This window comes from Aquarana catesbeiana, linkage group LG04, assembly GCF_042186555.1.
Source record: "Aquarana catesbeiana isolate 2022-GZ linkage group LG04, ASM4218655v1, whole genome shotgun sequence".
Lineage (NCBI taxonomy): Eukaryota > Metazoa > Chordata > Amphibia > Anura > Ranidae > Aquarana > Aquarana catesbeiana.
In genome coordinates, this window is record NC_133327.1 from 127,236,255 (window position 1) to 127,255,820 (window position 19,566).

At 44.3% G+C, this 19,566-nt stretch overlaps 2 protein-coding genes across 9 annotated transcripts in view; both read right to left on the reverse strand.

The window, feature by feature from the left end:
• LOC141139448 (thyroglobulin-like) overlaps window positions 1–19,566 on the reverse strand; it is a 152,548-nt gene that overhangs the window by 98,500 nt on the left and 34,482 nt on the right. For 7 of the 8 annotated variants that reach the window (XM_073625534.1, XM_073625540.1, XM_073625537.1 and 4 more), the window contains exons 4-7: window positions 6,235–6,444; window positions 4,578–4,793; window positions 2,953–3,162; window positions 336–551 (exon numbers count right to left, since the gene is read on the reverse strand). In XM_073625534.1, the coding sequence (XP_073481635.1) occupies window positions 336–551; window positions 2,953–3,162; window positions 4,578–4,793; window positions 6,235–6,444 (852 nt within the window). The remainder of the gene's footprint in view (window positions 1–335; window positions 552–2,952; window positions 3,163–4,577; window positions 4,794–6,234; window positions 6,445–19,566) is intronic. The other variant, XM_073625536.1, reaches the window with a different exon arrangement.
• Window positions 15,944–19,500, reverse strand: LOC141139447 (integrase/recombinase xerD homolog). Its single transcript, XM_073625533.1, has one exon. It carries the CDS (start codon window positions 19,369–19,371, stop codon window positions 18,550–18,552), a length of 822 nt encoding a protein of 273 aa, XP_073481634.1. The 5' UTR covers window positions 19,372–19,500; the 3' UTR covers window positions 15,944–18,549.

The following is a 19,566-nucleotide window of genomic DNA, read 5'->3' on the forward strand; positions in this document are numbered from 1 at the left end:
AACTACCTTTTATTTTAACAAAAACACTTATAAGGGGCTTTCCAGTCCTCTGATACACCTGAGTGACAGAATTTTTTTCTTTCAGCTAGTGTGCCTAATATGACTCTGTGTTCCAATCTTGTGATTTTAAGGCTAGAGTAACCACAGGTGTAGGTGGGTGGTAGCACAAAAACTTGGCCTATGGAAGAAGGAAGTATAATTCCCATCTTGCCTTCAAGACAATATATTCCAAGCCCACACTCACCAAAGTCCTCTCCAGAGTCAATCAATATGATGATTTAAATAAGTATATTTATGACAGGAATACACAGAGAAATTGGAGAACTGAGTCTTACCTTGTTTTTTACATGTAGCTGGTGTTTGTCCAGGTGGAGTTTTTGTTCCAGCAATCTCTTCACCAATTGCATTAACACACCAGCAGTACCCAGTGCTGCCATGGCACTGCTGTGGTTGGTAACTGCCCTTTCCATCACACTGAGGAACAAAACCACCTATCACTTTCTTGTCTCCTCCCAGAGCTACCTGACGTTCCTTCAAGCATTGTGTCAAGTCTGTCGACATATACAGGAAAGAACACAGGGAACACAAACATAAGGGCATAAATGTCCAGAAATGGTAACAGCATAATAAGAAACACTGCATTACTGCTGTGAAAAAAGTATTAAGGTGTATCTAAACCCTCTGTAATGTCTGTGTAATTTTAAAAAGTTAATTCTTTTTTTTAATATGCTCTGATTTAAATGAACCATTTGCTGTCTGTGCCAATGTAGGCATTTTTCACATTCATGTTAAAATCTGATTTTTTTTGTTGGAAAACTACTTAGAAACCTGAAACAGTATATCTTTTCTGAAAGCAGAGGTCCTTCAGAATGAAATAGTTGTTGTTCCAATTTTTCATATCACACAATATTTGTGCAGTCAAATTAAACACAAAATTTCAAGTAAAAATACACATTTGAATTTTAGTGCACACAAACACAATATCCACATTTTTGGTATAATATAAAAGATGACAATGTATTGAGTAACTAAATACCAAACATGTCTTTCTAAGAGGGAGGGTCAGGAGATACAAGACTTAATAACTGTGGGAGATGTGCTAATGGAGAAAACAAAAGTTCAGTTGTTAGGTGGGGGCCAGATAGGCTTCTCTGAAGAGATGTGTTTTCAGGGATCGTCTGAAAGTGGACAAAGTAGGAGATAGTTGGACAGATTGGGGTAGAGCATTCCGGAGGATGGGAGAGGCTCAGGAGAAGTCCTGGAGGCGAGCATGGGATGAGGTGACGAGGGAGCTAGAGAGCAGGAGGTCTTGGGAGGAGCAAAGAGAACAATTTGGTATTTTGAGACCAGGTTAGTGATGTAGCTGGAGGCCAGGTTGTGGATGGCTTTGTAAGTTAGTGTTAGTATCTTGAATTTAATTTGTTGGTTGAGTGGCAGTCAATGGAGGGATTGGCAGAGAGGGGTAGCAGACACTGAGTGGTTTGTAAGGTAGATGAGCCTGGAAGCAACCTTCATGAATGCCAATTGACAGCTTGGCTTGAGCTGGTGGGCTGCCTACAGGCCCCATTCACACCTTAGAATTTTGTAGCTTCAAGCTCCAATAGGCTCAACATCAAAAGTGTGGTGTGGCTTGATGCTTGTATCTGGAAAAAGTACAAGCTTAAAGTATTTTTGGCCACAATAAAATTCAATAAAAACACCTGAAAACATAAAAAAGCAAGCAAAAATGCATGCATCCCACATTTTGCTTCCTATAGTTATTAGCTTTCTATTTGCTAAAACCTAAAATAAGAAACACTCAAGCAAAACTGCTAAAAAACAGCCAGGGAAACTACCAAAGATGCTCAGCTGAAGTGTGAGTGCAGCCATAGTGCAACATAAATTCTAGTGGTCTGTGAGACTGTGTACATGTGTTTTAGGAGAATTACTGTATTTATCGGCATATAACATGCACAGGTGTATAACACGCACCTTTATTTTAGGAGGCAAGATTCAGGAACACAACTCAAATTTTAAATAAAGAACTTTGAAGCAAAATAAGGGTCAGTGCCCATCAATGCAGCCTCACCATTGCCCATCTGCAGCCTGATCAATGCCATCTGCAGCCTCACAATTGCCCATCAATGCAGCTTGATCAATGCCCATCTGCAGCCTTATCAATGTCCATATGCAGCCTCACCATTGCCATGAATGCAGCCTGATCAATGCCCATCTGCTGCCTCGGAGGGGACAGGGAGGGGGGCGGTACTAGCGCCGTCAGATTACTTGCAGTGAGAATCTCCTGTTTACTCGGCGGCCTCTTTAATACAAAGCCCCGCCTCCTGGACCGGCTTCTATGATAGACAGAACACTGGTCCAATGCCGGCCCAGGAGACAGGACTTCCTATTACTGAGGCTGTAAAACGGTAGATTCTCACTGACTGTAATCTGATAGCGCTCGTCCTGCCCCCCTTCCCTTCTAGGCAGCCCAGATTGCAGTATCGGCGTATAACATGCACACACTATTTGCACCCGATTTTCAGGGTAAAAAAGTGTGTGTTATACACCAATAAATACAGTATATCATGTGAATGGTAGTGCAGATTTGTAATAAACATTTGATTTAATTTAATTTTAATAAACATAATATATTTAATATATATAGATATATAGATCTATATATATATAGATATATAGACATCTATATATATATATAGATCTATATATCTATATATATATATATATATATATATATATATATATATATATATATATAGATATATACATATATATACAGTATATATTATTTCCATATGTATGGAATAGATTCTTATATACATAGATTTCCAATTATGTAGATAAGAACAGTATAAACTTTTATTTGTTTTGTGTGTTGAGTCACATTTTAGAAGGAAATACTAGTGGTGTAGATATTTTTTCTGATGAGTTCTGTGGCCTAGAATGGAGACTTACCATGCCTTTCACATGTAGCTCTTGTTTGTCCAGGTGGAGTTTTTGTGCCAGCAATCTCTGCGCCCATTGCGCTGACACACCAGCAGTGCCCAGTGCTGCCATGGCACTGCTGTGCTTGGTAATTGCCCTTTTCATCACACTGTGGAATATAATGGCCAATTATCTTCTTTGCCAGAGCTTCTTGACGCTGCTTCAAGCATGTTGTCAAGTCTGTCAACATACATAGAAAAGATTAATGATAACCAAAGCTCTTTGCAAGGAAAATGCTCCAAATTTATGAACAGGATTGGGAAATCTTGAATTGGTGGCAGGAAATGCCAAAAAAACTGCAATCTGTAGACATTGAATGGAGAACCTTTACCCCTAGAAACAAATTTGAGCAGTTGGTAGAGCTAGTACCTTTTTATTATACTCAGGTGCAAAGACATTTATAATATACCACCACTCTATTCTATTTTCCTACAGAGTTTGGTCATCATAACTGGTTTTAGGCACTGGGAGTTTGAAGAGAATCTATTTGGGCCTACAGGAGTAATTTAAAAAACTCCAAAAAAAAGCAGTATTTAAAATTATATATATGTATATATATATATATATATATATATATATATATATATATATATATATATATTGTTGTCTAGTATAATGGGGCTCCAATTGGAGTTGTACTGAACTTTTAAGAAACCTAGGTGCCACCATGCTGGACCGCATTGGATGAGTTCCAGATTTTCTCCAGCAATCTTGCCCCATTTCCAGGTGGAGTTCTAGATGTGCCAGAACTTGGGAAGGCAATTTACAGAGCCATTGCAGCTTCGTATGTACAGAGCAGGGGTGGACTGACCATTGAGCCACTCGGGCACTGCCCGAGGGCCCTGGGCCACTAGGGGGCCCCACCAGGGTTGCCAGCCTCAGTAAAACCAGGGACAGTATGTATAAATCTGTGTTTTTTTTTACATCTGTCTGTGTATACTGTGTGTACATGTATGTGTATACTGTGTGATTGTATACTGTGTGTGTATACTGCGTGGCCCCATAATCTCTGATTGCCTGGGGGCCCCATAATCTCCTATTGCCCGGGGGCCCCATTAGTTTTCAGTCCGCCCCTGGTACAGAGTGTAATGGAAAGACTTCAAAAGGGAGAACAAGCAGGGGATTCTGGAAACTAGATGAAGCTAAAGATTCTTTTTGATGTCTGCATCCGCCTATGTTATTTTTCAAATTGATCCCTGTTCCAGTGGAGTCCTGAGGATCCTAGGTCCAGGCTGTACACAGGGTCACAACTTTTCTTCATGTTGGGAATATCCCTTGCCAGTGCTAATCCCCACCCCCTACCACTCAACTGTCAAAAGTCAAAGCAGTCAAACCAGTGGCAAACCTTTTTGAGCCTGAGTGCCCAAACAGTGACACAAAACCAACTTATTTATTTCAAAGTGCCAACACAGAAATAAAACCTACCAGCAGCTCTGTACAGAGCATGGGACTTATCATCCCTCTGAATAGCACAATCAGGAAGCAGCGCTTGTATATTTAGTAAGTCCTCTCCAGAGTCAATCAATATGATGATGTAAATGAGTATATATATTTATAACAGGAATACACAGAGAAATTATAGAACTGAGTCTTACCTTGTTTTTCACATGTAGCTGGTGTTTGTCCAGGTGGAGTTTTTGTTCCAGCAATCTCTTCGCCAATTGCATTAACACACCAGCAGTACCCGGTGCTGCCATGACACTGCTGTGGTTGGTAATTGCCCTTTTCATCACACTGAGGAACAAAACCACCTATCACTTTCTCATCTCCTCCCAGAGCTACCTGACGTTCCTTTAAGCATTGTGTCAAGTCTGTCAACATATACAGGAAAGACCAGAGATTACAGAGAACACACTTATAAGGGTTTAAATGTCCAGAAACAGTAACAGTGTAATAAGGACACTGATTTACTGCTGTGAAAATGTATGAAGGTGTATCTAAACTCTTTGTAATGTCTGTGTAATTTTAAAAAGTTAATTCTTTTTTTTTAATACGCTCTGATTTAAATTAGCCATTTGCTGTCTGGGCCAATGTTGGCATTTTCACATTCATGTTAAAATCTGAATTTTTTGGGTTGGAAAACTACTTAGAAACCTCAAGCATTATATGTATTCTCAAAGTAGAGGTCCTGCAGAATGAAATAGTTGTTATTCCAATTTTTCATGTGACACAATATTTGCGCAGTCAAATCAAGCACAAAATTTCAGGTAAAAATACACATATGAATTTTAATGCACAATATTCAAATTTTTGGAATAATATAAAAGATGACATTGTATCGAGTAAATAGATACCAAACATGTCTTTCTAAGAGGGAGGGTCAGGAGATACAAGACGTAATAACTGTGGGAGATGTGCTGATGGAGAAAATAAAAGTACAGTTGTTAGGTGGGGACCAGATAGGCTTCTCTGAAGAGATACGTTTTCAGGGATCGTCTGAAAGTGGACAAAGTAGAAGACAGTTGGACAGATTGGGGTAGAGCATTCCAGAGGATGGGAGACTGCTTGGGAGAAGTCCTGGAGATAAGCATAGGATGTGGTGACGAGGGAGCTAGAGAGCAGGAGGTCTTGGGAGGAGCGAAGAGAACAATTTGGTTGGTATTTTGAGACCAGGTTGAGACCCTTTCAGCCAATGTAGGGATTAACAGAGAGGGGTAGCAGACGCCAAGTGGTTTGTAAGGTGGATGAGCCCGGCAAAGGTGTTCATGAAAGCCAATCATCAGCTTGGCTTGAGCTGGTGGGCTGCCTACAGGCCCCATTCACACCTGAGCATTTTGTAGCTTCAAGCTCCAATAAGCTTAACATCAAAAGTGTAGTGTGGTTTGACACTTGTATCTGGAAAAAGTACAGTGCTTTGAATTTTTTGGCCACAATAGAATTCAATGAAAACTCATGAAAACATACAAAAGGAGGCAAAAATGCATGCATCCCACATTTTTCTTGCTATAGTTATTAGCTTTCTATTGGCTAAACTTAAAATAAGAAAAACTCAAGTGAAACGGCTGAAAAACACCTGGTAAAACTACCAAAGATGCTCAGCTGAAGTGTGAGTTTAGTTGTAGTGCCACACAAATTTTCTAGTGGTTTGTGAGACTGTGTATATGTGTCTTAGGAGAATTATATCATGTGGTTAGTATTGAGGATTTGTAATAAATATTTGATTTAATTCAATTTCAATAAACTTTATATATATATATATATATATATATATATATATATATATATACACAGTGGCCTAGAATGGAGACTTACCATGCCTTTCACATGTAGCTCGTGTTTGTCCAGGTGGAGTTTTTGTGCCAGCAATCTCTGCTCCCATTACGCTAACACACCAGCAGAGCCCAGTGCTGCCATGACACTGCTGTGGTTGGTAATTGCCCTTTTCATCACATTGTGGAATATAATGACCTATCATCTTCTTTGCCAGAGCTTCTTGACGTTGCTTCAAGCATGTTGTCATATCTGTCAACATATACAGAAAAGATTTTTTGATAATCAAAACTTTATGCAAGGAAAAGGCTTCAAATTCATAAACAGGCTTGGAAAATCTTAAATTGCTGGCAGGAAATGCTAAAAAGCTGCAATCTTCAGACAATGAATGGATATCCTTTATCCCCAGAACAAAAGCTGAGCAGCTTGTTTAACTTGTTGTCCTTTTTATTACACTCTGGTGCAAATACATTTATAGTATAAAAAATATATAGGATCGTGCTAATAAAACAAATGTAATAAATTCTGATTAAAAATGATAAACAGTCCACAAGTGTTGTGATAATATGTTAGAAACTCCTGGTATCAATCTCCCCCATCCACCACCTTTTAGTGATCTTAAACATCAGTGCCTCCACCAACAGCTGAAATACTCCCTTACCAGCTCCTGTGGACCCCTCATTACAAGGGGTCATTTGTACCAGTGGCTTTAGACCAGCCAAGGGCTTTCTCCAGATACGGTTACTCTCCTACACAGGATCGCCCCTTGGCACCGTGTTACATGTGAGGATTTCTCAAAAAAAACAGAATGCTCCACATGGTGTAAAATTTATTGGAATATAAAATATTGTACTTACAGCATCAGCTGATTACATGCCCCTTAAGTTTAGTGTGTCGGTCGGCACACAAACAAACAGAACCCGTCCTTCTAGGACACATGTGGGTTTGGTGACGTCGTTTACAGTATACCAGCTAACTATTTTATTGCACTACAGAGTTGCTGTCACCCTAACATGTTTTAGGCACTGGGAGTTTGAAGAGAATATATTTATTTGGACTTACAACAGAAATAAAAATCACCAATAAAGAAGCAGTAATGTTTATTTAATAAAATATTGTTTTCTAGTATAATGCAGCTCCAACTGGGGTTATACTGAACTGAAACCTAGGTTCCTACATGTTAGACATGTTAGATTGCATTGGAAGAGTTCCTCATTTTTTCCAGCAATCCTGTGCCATTTCCAGGTAGAGCTCTAGAAAGCAAATTGCAGAGGAGTTGCAGCTTCATATGTACGGAACAGCAATGGAGAGACCACAAAAGGGAGAACACGCAATAAGAAGAGGGGTTTCTGGAAACTAGATGAAGCTAAAGATTCCTTTTGGTGTCTGCCTGTGCCTATGTTATTTTTTAAATTGATCCCTGTTTCTATGGAGTCCTGAGGATGCTGGGTCTAGGCTGTACATAGGGTCACAGTTTTTCTTAATGCTGGGACTTTCCCTTGCCAGTGCTAAACACCATCCCCTGCCACTCAACGGTCTAAGGCCAAAGCCTATACTACCCACTGAAGCTCTTGCATCTGTTTGTTTTCTATCACTTCAGGTCAATCTTTTGTATTAACTGTAGCTATTCTAATTTTTCCCTATAATTCTAGAAAGTAAAGCTTTTGTTTTGCCTTTTTCTTCAATTGTGGGGTGTTGGAACTCTCTGTATTTATTACACTTAAAGGCTAAGTTCACCTTTTGCAAGTAACATATGTGCATTTATTATTTTTATTTAGGAGCCTGTAAAGCATTGCACCCAGCAGAATACGGGTGCAATGCAAGGCTCCTGTAGTCTGTCAGTATAGCTTTCTGCCCCTACCTCATACAGGCAGGCAGTTGCTGAATGACAGGAAGAATCAATGAAATACCTAGAGCATTCATCAGTGCCCTGATAGTTAATTGAGAACTGCAAACCATTTTTTTTACATTAACATCCACAAGAAATGGAACCCAGTTTTTACCAGTTTGGCATAACTAAAAATGCAGAATTACAAATATTCCTGATCTCTGAGTTCAGGTTCATCTTTGCAACATATTATCGAATAACTTCTTTGTTTTGTTTTTAAATCTATATGTAATTGTTTTCAGTTATAGCTATTAAGGTGTCCCTGATAAAGCTATTAAATGGAAACCCGTAAACAATATGGCCAACAGTTTGTGGGCACCCAACCACCACACTTAAATAAGCTTGTAGGAGGTCAGGTACTGATGATGGGTCTGAAGACCTGGAACGCAATTCATCTCTAATATCTTCCATAGAGTTGAGGTCAATGCTCTGTGTAGGCCAGTTGCGTTTCTCCTTATCAAACTCATCAAACCATGTCTTAATGAACCTGGCTTTGTGCATGTGGCATTGTCATGATGGAATATAAAAGAGTCTTCCCCAAACTATGCCACAAGGTTAGAAGTGCATCATTGTCCAAAATATCCTTGTGTGCTGCAGCATAAACAGAACCCTTCACTGGACACAGCTGAACTCAATAATTTATAGAAGTGTCCACATACTTTTGGTCATATAGTAGGTGAGGCGTTCAGTAGGGATGAGCTTAGTCTTCAGTCCGAACAGAAGTTCAGACCAAACATTGGCTGTTCAGATGTTAAGGGGATTTGGTGCGGCTTGCAAGTAAGAAAATGGAAGGGAATCAGAGGAGTTACATCATTGCCTAAATATGGGCACTTGGACATGGTCATATTTTGACAAGGATGTCACCACCTTTTTCCTTAAATAGCTGATGACAGCTTGCGGAGCTGTCATTCAGCTATGAATACTGTCATAATCGCGTGTGTGCATTGGATTGTCCATGTTTTTTTCTTGTGAGTCAACAGTCAACAAACATCATGATGGACAATAGATGTACAACAAAGAGCATTTTTAATAAAGGAATTTTTAAACATTTGAGGGTCTTTGTTTCTAGCTGACATTTTTTGCGAATGAGTAGGTATACTATGCATGACTGGCGGATACAGATGTCATTTATTCCCCTAATACCAACCCACATCTAGGGATGAGCTTCGTGTTCGAGTCGAACCCATGTTCGACTCGAACATCGGCTGTTCGATCGTTCGCCGAATTGCGAACGTTATGGGCCGTTCGCGCTAAATTCGTGTGGCGCGTCACGGCCCATAATTCACTGCGGCATCGCAGTGCATTGCTGGCTGATGATTGGCCAAGCATGCACTATGACCCGCATGCTTGGCCAATCACAGCGCCGTCAGTAGAGAGAGCTGTAATTGGCCAAAGCCAGGGTGGCTTTGGCCAATTATGGCTCAGGGGATTTAGTACACACCCCACACTATATAAGGCCGCCTGCACGGCGGCCCTGTGTAGTGTGTGTTCCGGTGTGCTGAGAGATAGAGAGAGAGAGAGACAGTGTCATTTGATTTGAGTTAGATAGATTAGGCAGAACAGTCAGTCAGTTAGCTGCACTTACAGTGTATTGTGTATATATATGCATCCCAGGTGTTGCATATATATATATACACTGTATTCAGTTTAGCTAGATCCGTTCCTGTTATCTTCTATCTAGACTATTTACATTTAATGCAGTGCGTCCTGCTCACAGTGTTCAGCTAGATCCGTTCCTGCTATTTACATTTAGTGCAGTGCGTCCTGCTCACAGTGTTCAGCTAGATCCGTTCCTGCTATTTACATTTAGTGCAGTGCGTCCTGCTCACAGTGTTCAGCTAGATCCGTTCCTGCAATTTACATTTAGTGCAGTGCGTCCTGCTCACAGTGTTCAGCTAGATCCGTTCCTGCTATTTACATTTAGTGCAGTGCGTCCTGCTCACAGTGTTCAGCTAGATCCGTTCCTGCTATTTACATTTAGTGCAGTGCGTCCTGCTCACAGTGTTCAGCTAGATCCGTTCCTGTTATTTACATTTAGTGCAGTGCGTCCTGCTCACAGTGTTCAGCTAGATCCGTTCCTGCTATTTACATTTAGTGCAGTGCGTCCTGCTCACAGTGTTCAGCTAGATCCGTTCCTGCTATTTACATTTAGTGCAGTGCGTCCTGCTCACAGTGTTCAGCTAGATCCGTTCCTGCTATTTACATTTAGTGCAGTGCGTCCTGCTCACAGTGTTCAGCTAGATCCGTTCCTGTTATCTTCTAGACTATTTACATTTAGTGCAGTGCGTCCTGCTCACAGTGTTCAGCTAGATCCGTTCCTGCAATTTACATTTAGTGCAGTGCGTCCTGCTCACAGTGTTCAGCTAGATCCGTTCCTGCTATTTACATTTAGTGCAGTGCGTCCTGCTCACAGTGTTCAGCTAGATCCGTTCCTGCTATTTACATTTAGTGCAGTGCGTCCTGCTCACAGTGTTCAGCTAGATCCGTTCCTGCTATTTACATTTAGTGCAGTGCGTCCTGCTCACAGTGTTCAGCTAGATCCGTTCCTGTTATCTTCGAGACTATTTACATTTAGTGCAGTGCGTCCTGCTCACAGTGTTCAGCTAGATCCGTTCCTGCAATTTACATTTAGTGCAGTGCGTCCTGCTCACAGTGTTCAGCTAGATCCGTTCCTGCTATTTACATTTAGTGCAGTGCGTCCTGCTCACAGTGTTCAGCTAGATCCGTTCCTGCTATTTACATTTAGTGCAGTGCGTCCTGCTCACAGTGTTCAGCTAGATCCGTTCCTGTTATTTACATTTAGTGCAGTGCGTCCTGCTCACAGTGTTCAGCTAGATCCGTTCCTGCTATTTACATTTAGTGCAGTGCGTCCTGCTCACAGTGTTCAGCTAGATCCGTTCCTGTTATCTTCCTACTGACAGGCAGGCTTGTCTGGTTACAGTATATAAAGCTACCTGAAGAAAATTACAGGTGTTCTATTTGATCCTATTAGTACCACGGTCAGGCAGCTAGACTATTTACATTTAGTACAGTGCGTCCTGCTCACAGTGTTCAGCTAGATCCGTTCCTGTTATCTTCCTACTGACAGGCAGGCTTGTCTGGTTACAGTATATAAAGCTACCTGAAGAAAATTACAGGTGTTCTATTTGATCCTATTAGTACCACGGTCAGGCAGCTAGACTATTTACATTTAGTACAGTGCGTCCTGCTCACAGTGTACAGCTAGATCCGTTCCTGTTATCTTCCTACTGACAGGCAGGCTTGTCTGGTTACAGTATATAAAGCTACCTGAAGAAAATTACAGGTGTTCTATTTGATCCTATTAGTACCACGGTCAGGCAGCTAGACTATTTACATTTAGTACAGTGCGTCCTGCTCACAGTGTTCAGCTAGATCCGTTCCTGTTATCTTCCTACTGACAGGCAGGCTTGTCTGGTTACAGTATATAAAGCTACTTGAAGAAAATTACAGGTGTTCTATCCCAGCTTAGTGCAGCTACAGGCCATTAGTATGTCTGGAAGGCCAAGAAGGAGAGGCAGACAGTCACAAGCCAATAAGAGAGGGCAAGCAGGCTCTGTGTCTAGTGCTGGTCGTGGAGACGGTGCATCCTCATCAGCACGTGGCCATGGGACACGCTTGGCCTTTTTTTCGGCAGCTGGCCGTGTTGAGCCGCAACATGCGGAAGACTTGGTCGAGTGGATGACCAAGCCGTCCTCATCCTCCTCATCCTCTCTCACCCATGCCCAGGGTGCTTTGTCTGGCAAAGCAGCGGCCTCTTCCCTCAGCTCAATGTCATCAGTGACTCCTTCCCTAGCTCCACCATGTCCTCATGAGGATTCCCTCGAACTGTTTGACCACAGTGTTGGGTACATGCTCCAGGAGGATGCCCAGCGTTTGGAAGGCTCTGATGACGATACTGAGCTCGATGAAGGCAGTAACATGAGCACGGACAGAGGGGGTGCCCAAGAAGGACAGCAATCTGGCAGTCATGCTCCCCCTGCTGCAGCATACTGCCAGGTTTGCTCCAGTGATGAGGAGGGAGGGGATGATGAGGTCACTGACTCAACGTGGGTGCCTGATAGGAGAGAGGAGGAGGAGGAGGAGGAGGAGGAGGAGGAGGCGGCGGCACATCACCAACGAGGCAGGATGCCCTCCAGGGGCCAGCCTAAGGGCAGCACATTGACTGCATCACACCCCAAAGCTCCACATGTGCAGGGCGCTGCAGTCTCTGCGCGTTATTCAAAAAGTTCTTTGGTGTGGGCCTTTTTTGAGACGAGTGCATCAGATCGCACCGCTGCTATTTGCAACATATGTCTCAAGCGTATCTCGCGTGGCCAAAACATCTCCCGCTTGGGTACCACATGCTTGACCAGACATATGTTGACCTGCCATGCAGTTCGTTGGCAAGCGTATCTAAAAGACCCACACCAAAGAACAAAGAGGATCTCTCCTTGCTCCTCATCAGCTGAGATTTCCAACCCCACTAGACCTTCAGTCCTCTCTGAGACCTGCAGTGAGAGGAATGAAGGTGTAGAATTAGGTGTGTCACAGCCAAGTACTTGTGGGCAATCTGCTTTTGGTACACCGACGTCAGATTGTACCAGGCAAATTTCCCTGCCCCAGCTGCTGCACCGCCGAAAGAAGTTTGCTCCCAGCCATCCACATGCCCAGCGGTTGAATGCTAGCTTGGCAAAATTGCTAGCACTTCAACTGCTGCCTTTTCAGTTGGTAGACTCTGCCCCCTTCCGTGAGTTTGTGGAATGTGCGGTTCCTCAGTGGCAGGTACCCAAACGCCACTTTTTCTCACGGAAGGCGATTCCGGCTCTCTACCGGCATGTGGAAGGCAATGTCCATGCCTCGCTGGACAGGGCGGTCAGCGGTAAGGTGCATATTACCGCTGACTCATGGTCCAGCAGGCATGGACAGGGACGTTACCTAAGTTTCACGGCGCATTGGGTGACTCTGCTGGCAGCTGGGAAGGATGCAGGACAAGGTGCAGTAGTGTTGGAGGTTGTTCCGCCACCACGCCTCCAAAATGCTGATTGTGACACACCTCTCTCCTCCACCCCCTCCTCTTCTTCTTCCTCTATGGCCTCTTCCTCGGAACCAGCGGTGCTCCGTAGGCGTTCAGGTTCAGAGGTGGTTGACGCCACGCCAACTTAAGGCAGGAATGGTGGTTTGCGACAATGGCACCAACCTCCTCTCTGCCCTCCGACAGGGACAAATGACCCATGTGCCCTGTTTGGCTCACGTCCTTAACTTGGTGGTGCAGCGGTTCTTGGGCAGGTACCCGGGCTTACAGGATGTCCTGAGGCAGGCCAGGAAAGTCTGTGTGCATTTCCGCCGGTCATATAATGCCAGTGCTCGGCTGACGGACCTCCAAAAGGAGTTTAACCTGCCCAAGAACCGCCTAATCTGTGACATGCCCACCAGGTGGAACTCAACGTTGGCCATGCTGCAGCGGCTGCACACGCAGCAGAGGGCCATCAATGAGTACCTGTGCGACTATGGCACCAGGACAGGGTCAGGGGAGCTTGGTTTTTTTTCCCCACGCCAGTGGGCCATGATCAGGGATGCATGCACTGTCCTGTCACCATTCGAGGAGGCCACGAGGATGGTGAGCAGTGACAGTGCATGCATCAGTGACACTGTCCCCCTTGTCCACCTGTTGGAGCACACGCTGCGTGGAATAATGGACAGGGCACTTGAGGCAGAACAGAGGCAGGAAGAGGAGGACTTCCTTAGCTCTCAAGGCCCCCTTTATCCAGACAGTGTTCCTGCGTGCCCGCCGATCACACAGGAAGAGGACGAGGAGGAAGAGGAGGAGGAGGAAGATTGTGTCAGTATGGAGGTGGAGCCTGGCACTCAGCATCAGCAGCAGTCTTTAAGGGATCAGTCCCAAGAAACACATGGATTTGTACGTGGCTGGGAGGAGGTGGCTGCGGACCATGTCGTTCTTAGTGACCCAGAGGACTCCGGACCGAATGCCTCAGCAAACCTACGCTGCATGGCCTCCCTGATCCTGCAAAGCCTGCGTAAGGATCCTCGTATTCGTGGTATCAAGGAGAAGGACCAATACTGGCTGGCAACCCTCCTTGATCCACGTTACAAGGGTAAGGTTGCGGACCTTATCTTGCCATCGCAGAGGGAGCAGAGGATGAAACATCTTCGGGAGGCCTTGCAGAAAGGTCTGTGCAACGCGTTCCCAGAGACTGGGAGGTTACAAACTCCTGTTTCTGGACAACGTGTTGCTGAGGCTTCGGTCAGTCAAAGAAGGAGCGGTGGAGAAGGTGGCCGTCTGACCGATGCGTTCAGACAATTTTTTGGTCCGCAGCCCCAAGGTATGATCGGTTCCAGCAACCATCGCCAGCGTCTGTTTTATATGGTGCAGGAATACCTAGGGGCAAGATCAGACTTGGACACCTTTCCCACCGAAAATCCTCTGGGTTACTGGGTCTTGAGGATGGATCACTGGCCAGAGCTTGCACAGTATGCAATTGAGCTACTGGCCTGTCCTGCATCCAGCGTTCTTTCGGAACGCACATTCAGTGCTGCTGGAGGCGTGGTAACCGATCACAGGGTGCGTCTGTCCACCGACTCGGTCGATCGGCTGACCTTCATAAAAATGAATGAGTCTTGGATCACCACCAGCTACCAAGCACCTGATGCTGATGTAACCGAATAATTTTTTTTGAAATCTCAGATCCCTTCAAAGACTGCCTATGCTGATGCTGAGTGACTATCCCTGAGTAATTTTCCTCTTCCTCCTCAATCATCACGCTGATAGCTTGTAAGAACATTTTTGGTTCTGGGCGCCACCACCAGTGCCTAAGGCCCAATTTTTCAGCCCCTGTTTAACAGGGGCGTGTAATTACAATTTTTGATGTAATACTTTGCAGCAGGGCTCGTTCCTGCATTCCAACTAGAGTGTCTGTGAGGGGTTGCAGTGTTGTGGCACCAGCACCAGTGCCTAAGGCCCAATTTTTCTGCCCCTGTCTAACAGGGGCGTGTAATTACAATTTTTGATGCAATACTTTGCAGCAGGGCTCGTTCCTGCGTTCCAACTAGAGTGTCTGTGAGGGGTTGCAGTGTTGTGGCACCAGCACCAGTGCCTAAGGCCCAATTTTTCTGCCCCTGTCTAACAGGGGCGTGTAATTACAATTTTTGAAGCAATACTTTGCAGCAGGGCTCGTTCCTGCGTTCCAACTAGAGTGTCTGTGAGGGGTTGCAGTGTTGTGGCACCAGCACCAGTGCCTAAGGCCCAATTTTTCTGCCCCTGTCTAACAGGGGCGTGTAATTACAATTTTTGAAGCAATACTTTGCAGCAGGGCTCATTCCTGCGTTCCAACTAGAGTGTCTGTGAGGGGTTGCAGTGTTGTGGCACCAGCACCAGTGCCTAAGGCCTAATTTTTCAGCTCCTGTTCAACAGGGGCATGTAATTACAATTCTTGATCTAATATTTCACAGCAGGGCCCTGTGAGGGCTTACAGTGTTGTGGCCACAGCAATACCTAAGGCCCAAATTTCTGCTGAGTATATAGGGCAGGACCCTACTTTCAAACATCTAACTTACAAATGACTCCTACTTGCAAACGGAAGGAGACAACAGGAAGTGAGATGAAATCTACCCCTAGGAAGGGAAATTCTCTCCTGTAAGAGTTAATATGGGAAAACAATTTCTCCTTTCCACTGATGCTTTCCAATCCTTGTTCCACAAAAAAACCCAAATTTTCAAAAAACATTTTTCATTGGGACAAAAAAGTGAGGTGAAATCTTCTGAAGAGGAGGAAAGACAGCAAAACAAATGTCACAGGGGTGATAACCCTTCCCTATGTTTTCCAAAAAGCTTAGAAAAGATTTTTTGGCTGGAGCTAAACACGTTAAAAATGTTCAAAATTACAAACAGATTCTACTTAACAACAAACCTACAGTCCCTGTCTTGTTTGCACTGCTGTTCAGAGTATATAGGGCCTGGTGGCCCCACACCTTTCCTTATTTTAATTTGGGTGCGGGGTTCCCCTTAATATCCATACAAGACCCAAAGGGCCTGGTAATGGACTGGGGGGTACCCATGCCGTTTGTCTCACTGATTTTCATCCATATTGCCATGACCCGACATGACATTAAACCCGCAAGCAGTTTTAAATGAGATTTTTTCCTTTAAAAATGACATTTGGTGCAGGGACTGTTCTAAACATGGGAAACACGCGTCACTTTACAGGCATACTATAGACACCCCCCAGGTACGATATTTAAAGGAATATTTCACTTTTTTTTTTTACTTTAAGCATCATTAAAATCACTGCTCCCGAAAAAACGGCCGTTTTTAAAAGTTTTTTTTGCATTGATACATGTCCCCTGGGGTAGGACCCGGGTCCCCAAACCCTTTTTAGGACAATACCATGCAAATTAGCCTTTAAAATGAGCACTTTTGATTTCGAACGTTCGAGTCCCATAGACGTCAATGGGGTTCTAACGTTCGTGCGAACTTTCGGTCCGTTCGCGGGTTCTGGTGCGAACCGAACCGGGGGGTGTTCGGCTCATCCCTACCCACATCCATCTTTACCCCAATAACTCAAACCACACCGAGCTTGGAGTATAAAAGGCCGTAGTGGCCTAATTTATTTAACACATAATTTTAGATATAAAAATATAACATATAAAACATTATCTATCATAAATAGAAAAACATCAACAACAAACAACAACATCTGTTAAAACCACCTGTTTAATCATCAAGCGTTGGTCTGAGCAAGATCTTAAAAATCCTCCGTGTCCATAACAGGACTAGCACTGCGGTCCCATCAAATCTATCAAAATAGGCCTCAAGCCGACAAGCTGGCTCAGAGACTAGCAATGACCGCAGTGCCCCATTATCACTTCCCGGCTAACCTCCGTTAACCGGGAACCACCATCCTGAGCCATAGCAACGCTAGCTCCCAAAAAAGACTCTTACTTTTTACCATCTACCTTCTTTTTGCCCAGACCAACGCCCGCCATCTCTTTTTTTTTTTTTTTTTTTTTTTTTAATTTAACCATAACCAGATCTACTCAACCTTAATATATCACAAAGGGGAGGGTGGGAGGGAACTTTCTTCAACCACTGTTACTCCCCCCTGGGTGGGGTTAACCTATAAAGCCCTGTTTGATACCTCCCCCTCGGTTACTTTTTTGTACCCACCCCCTAAACTATTAACTCCCCTGTTACCACAGTCATGTATGCCCTCCGTTATGCATTACATGCTGTTGCTGCGGGCTTCTCTTGACTGGCAGATACAGATGTCATTTATTCCCCTAATACCAACCCACATCCATCTTTACCCCAATAACTCAAACCACACCGAGCTTGGAGTATAAAAGGCCGTAGTGGCCTAATTTATTTAACAAATAATTTTAGATATAAAAATATAACATATAAAACATTATCTATCATAAATAGAAAAACATCAACAACAAACAACAACATCTGTTAAAACCACCTGTTTAATCATCAAGCGTTGGTCTGAGCAATATCTTAAAAATCCTCCGTGTCCATAACAGGACTAGCACTGCGGTCCCATCAAATCTATCAAAATAGGCCTCAAGCCGACAAGCTGGCTCAGAGACTAGCAATGACCGCAGTGCCCCATTATCACTTCCCGGCTAACCTCCGTTAACCGGGAACCACCATCCTGAGCCATAGCAACGCTAGCTCCCAAAAAAGACTCTTACTTTTTACCATCTACCTTCTTTTTGCCCAGACCAACGCCCGCCACAGCGCCCAAGAATAATACATTAATCTTGGGTGCCCCTCCACACCCGAAGTGCTCTCTGTATGCCATCTTGTAGCCCCAAGGCCCACAAATCAATTCCAACCTCGTTCAAATGCACTCCATCCGCTCTTAAATACCGCCATGTCTCGAACTCGAGTTCCAAATGCCTAACCGCCAGCCCACCATTATTTACTACAAACTTGCTCACTTCCCTATTTATTTTTTTACGTGCCCTGTTGACCCCCTCAACTGATCTAGCCATCCTCCAAGAAGTCCGGGCCACCATGTCTGACCAGACAATTACCATTTTCGGAAAGGCTTCTCTCAACAGCAAAACATCCAACTTGATGTCGCGCTTCAGGTCCACCATAGCTCTAATACCCAGGTCATTACCGCCAGCGTGTATTACTAATACATCCGGCGGCCTATCGCGCTGCGCATAACGATATACCTCCGGCACCAATCTGCCCCACAACATGCCAGGGATCCCCAACCACTTTATGCACGCTTCCCTCCTGCTAAAGCCCAATTGCCTACCCTCATGACGGGCGTCCCCTCTCCGAGCCCCCCATGCCACATAGGAATGACCCATGATCCAGACCATCCCAGGCAGCGAATCTGAAATAGACAAACACAGAAAACCATACTATAACCAACAACCCTATTAACACTTACCGACCCCATCACCCATATCTCTATTACACATAAAATACTTAACCTACAAGCTAACAACCAAATTGGGCCGCACATAAGATTGAAACCTCTTGGATTCCCATCTACCAATCCTTTTCACCATCTCCTCCCCCAATCCATTCCTGGCTGCTTCCGTGGCTGCTCCTATCCTGAAGGAATGTGACGAGAAATCCTTCTCAGTCAGCCCCAAGCCCCGTATACATTTTGCAAAAACTGCCCCAAATTGGAATCTGGATAAAAATTCACCACCTGAATGTACCAAAAAGGGGCCCATTCCCACTGGGCGAAAACCCAAAAACTCCCGCACTGCCCCAACTGGGCACAACAAAGAACCCACAACCGGATACACCCTCACGATTCTGCCCCTTCCCAGTTGATCGGTCTTTGATTTTCTCAAATACAACTGCAAGACTTCCGTCTCACACTTCACATCCTGATAACTCAGCCCTCCCTGTACCCTCTTAGAAGGGCTAACCAACTCCCCTATTCTAAAGGCCCCAAAAAACGCTAATAAAAAGGCTACTTTAAACAACAGCACTTCATAACCTGAAGAGCACACCCTCTCCAGTTGCGCTATAACACCCTGCAAAATCTCAAATGTCACCGGCCTTCTCGCATCCTTCTTAACCCATGCCTTTCTGTAACCCTTCATTGCCTGCCGAACCCAGAAGTCTTTCGTAAAATCCATCTGACCTTGCAACTTAAACAGAAAGGCCAACCCAGTTACATTCTTATTCACTACAGATGCAGACACACCCTCCTCCATTTTCCTGGCAATGTAGTATATCAAGAGCAACCGCACCTCTCCACCCACCGACTCCTCCCCAATTTCTTGCACAAAATCCATCCATTCCTGCCATACCCTCGTGTAAGCCGCCCACGTGGACCCACTTACCGAGTTCTTTATCCATCCAGCGATGAGGCCAATGCTATCCCCCACAGCCAGTCGGGACAAGGAACCCCGTGTTGCTCCGCCTCCGGCGCCAACTCCCGGAACCTTTCCCACTGGAAGCGAGACAACGCATCAGCTATAACATTTTCC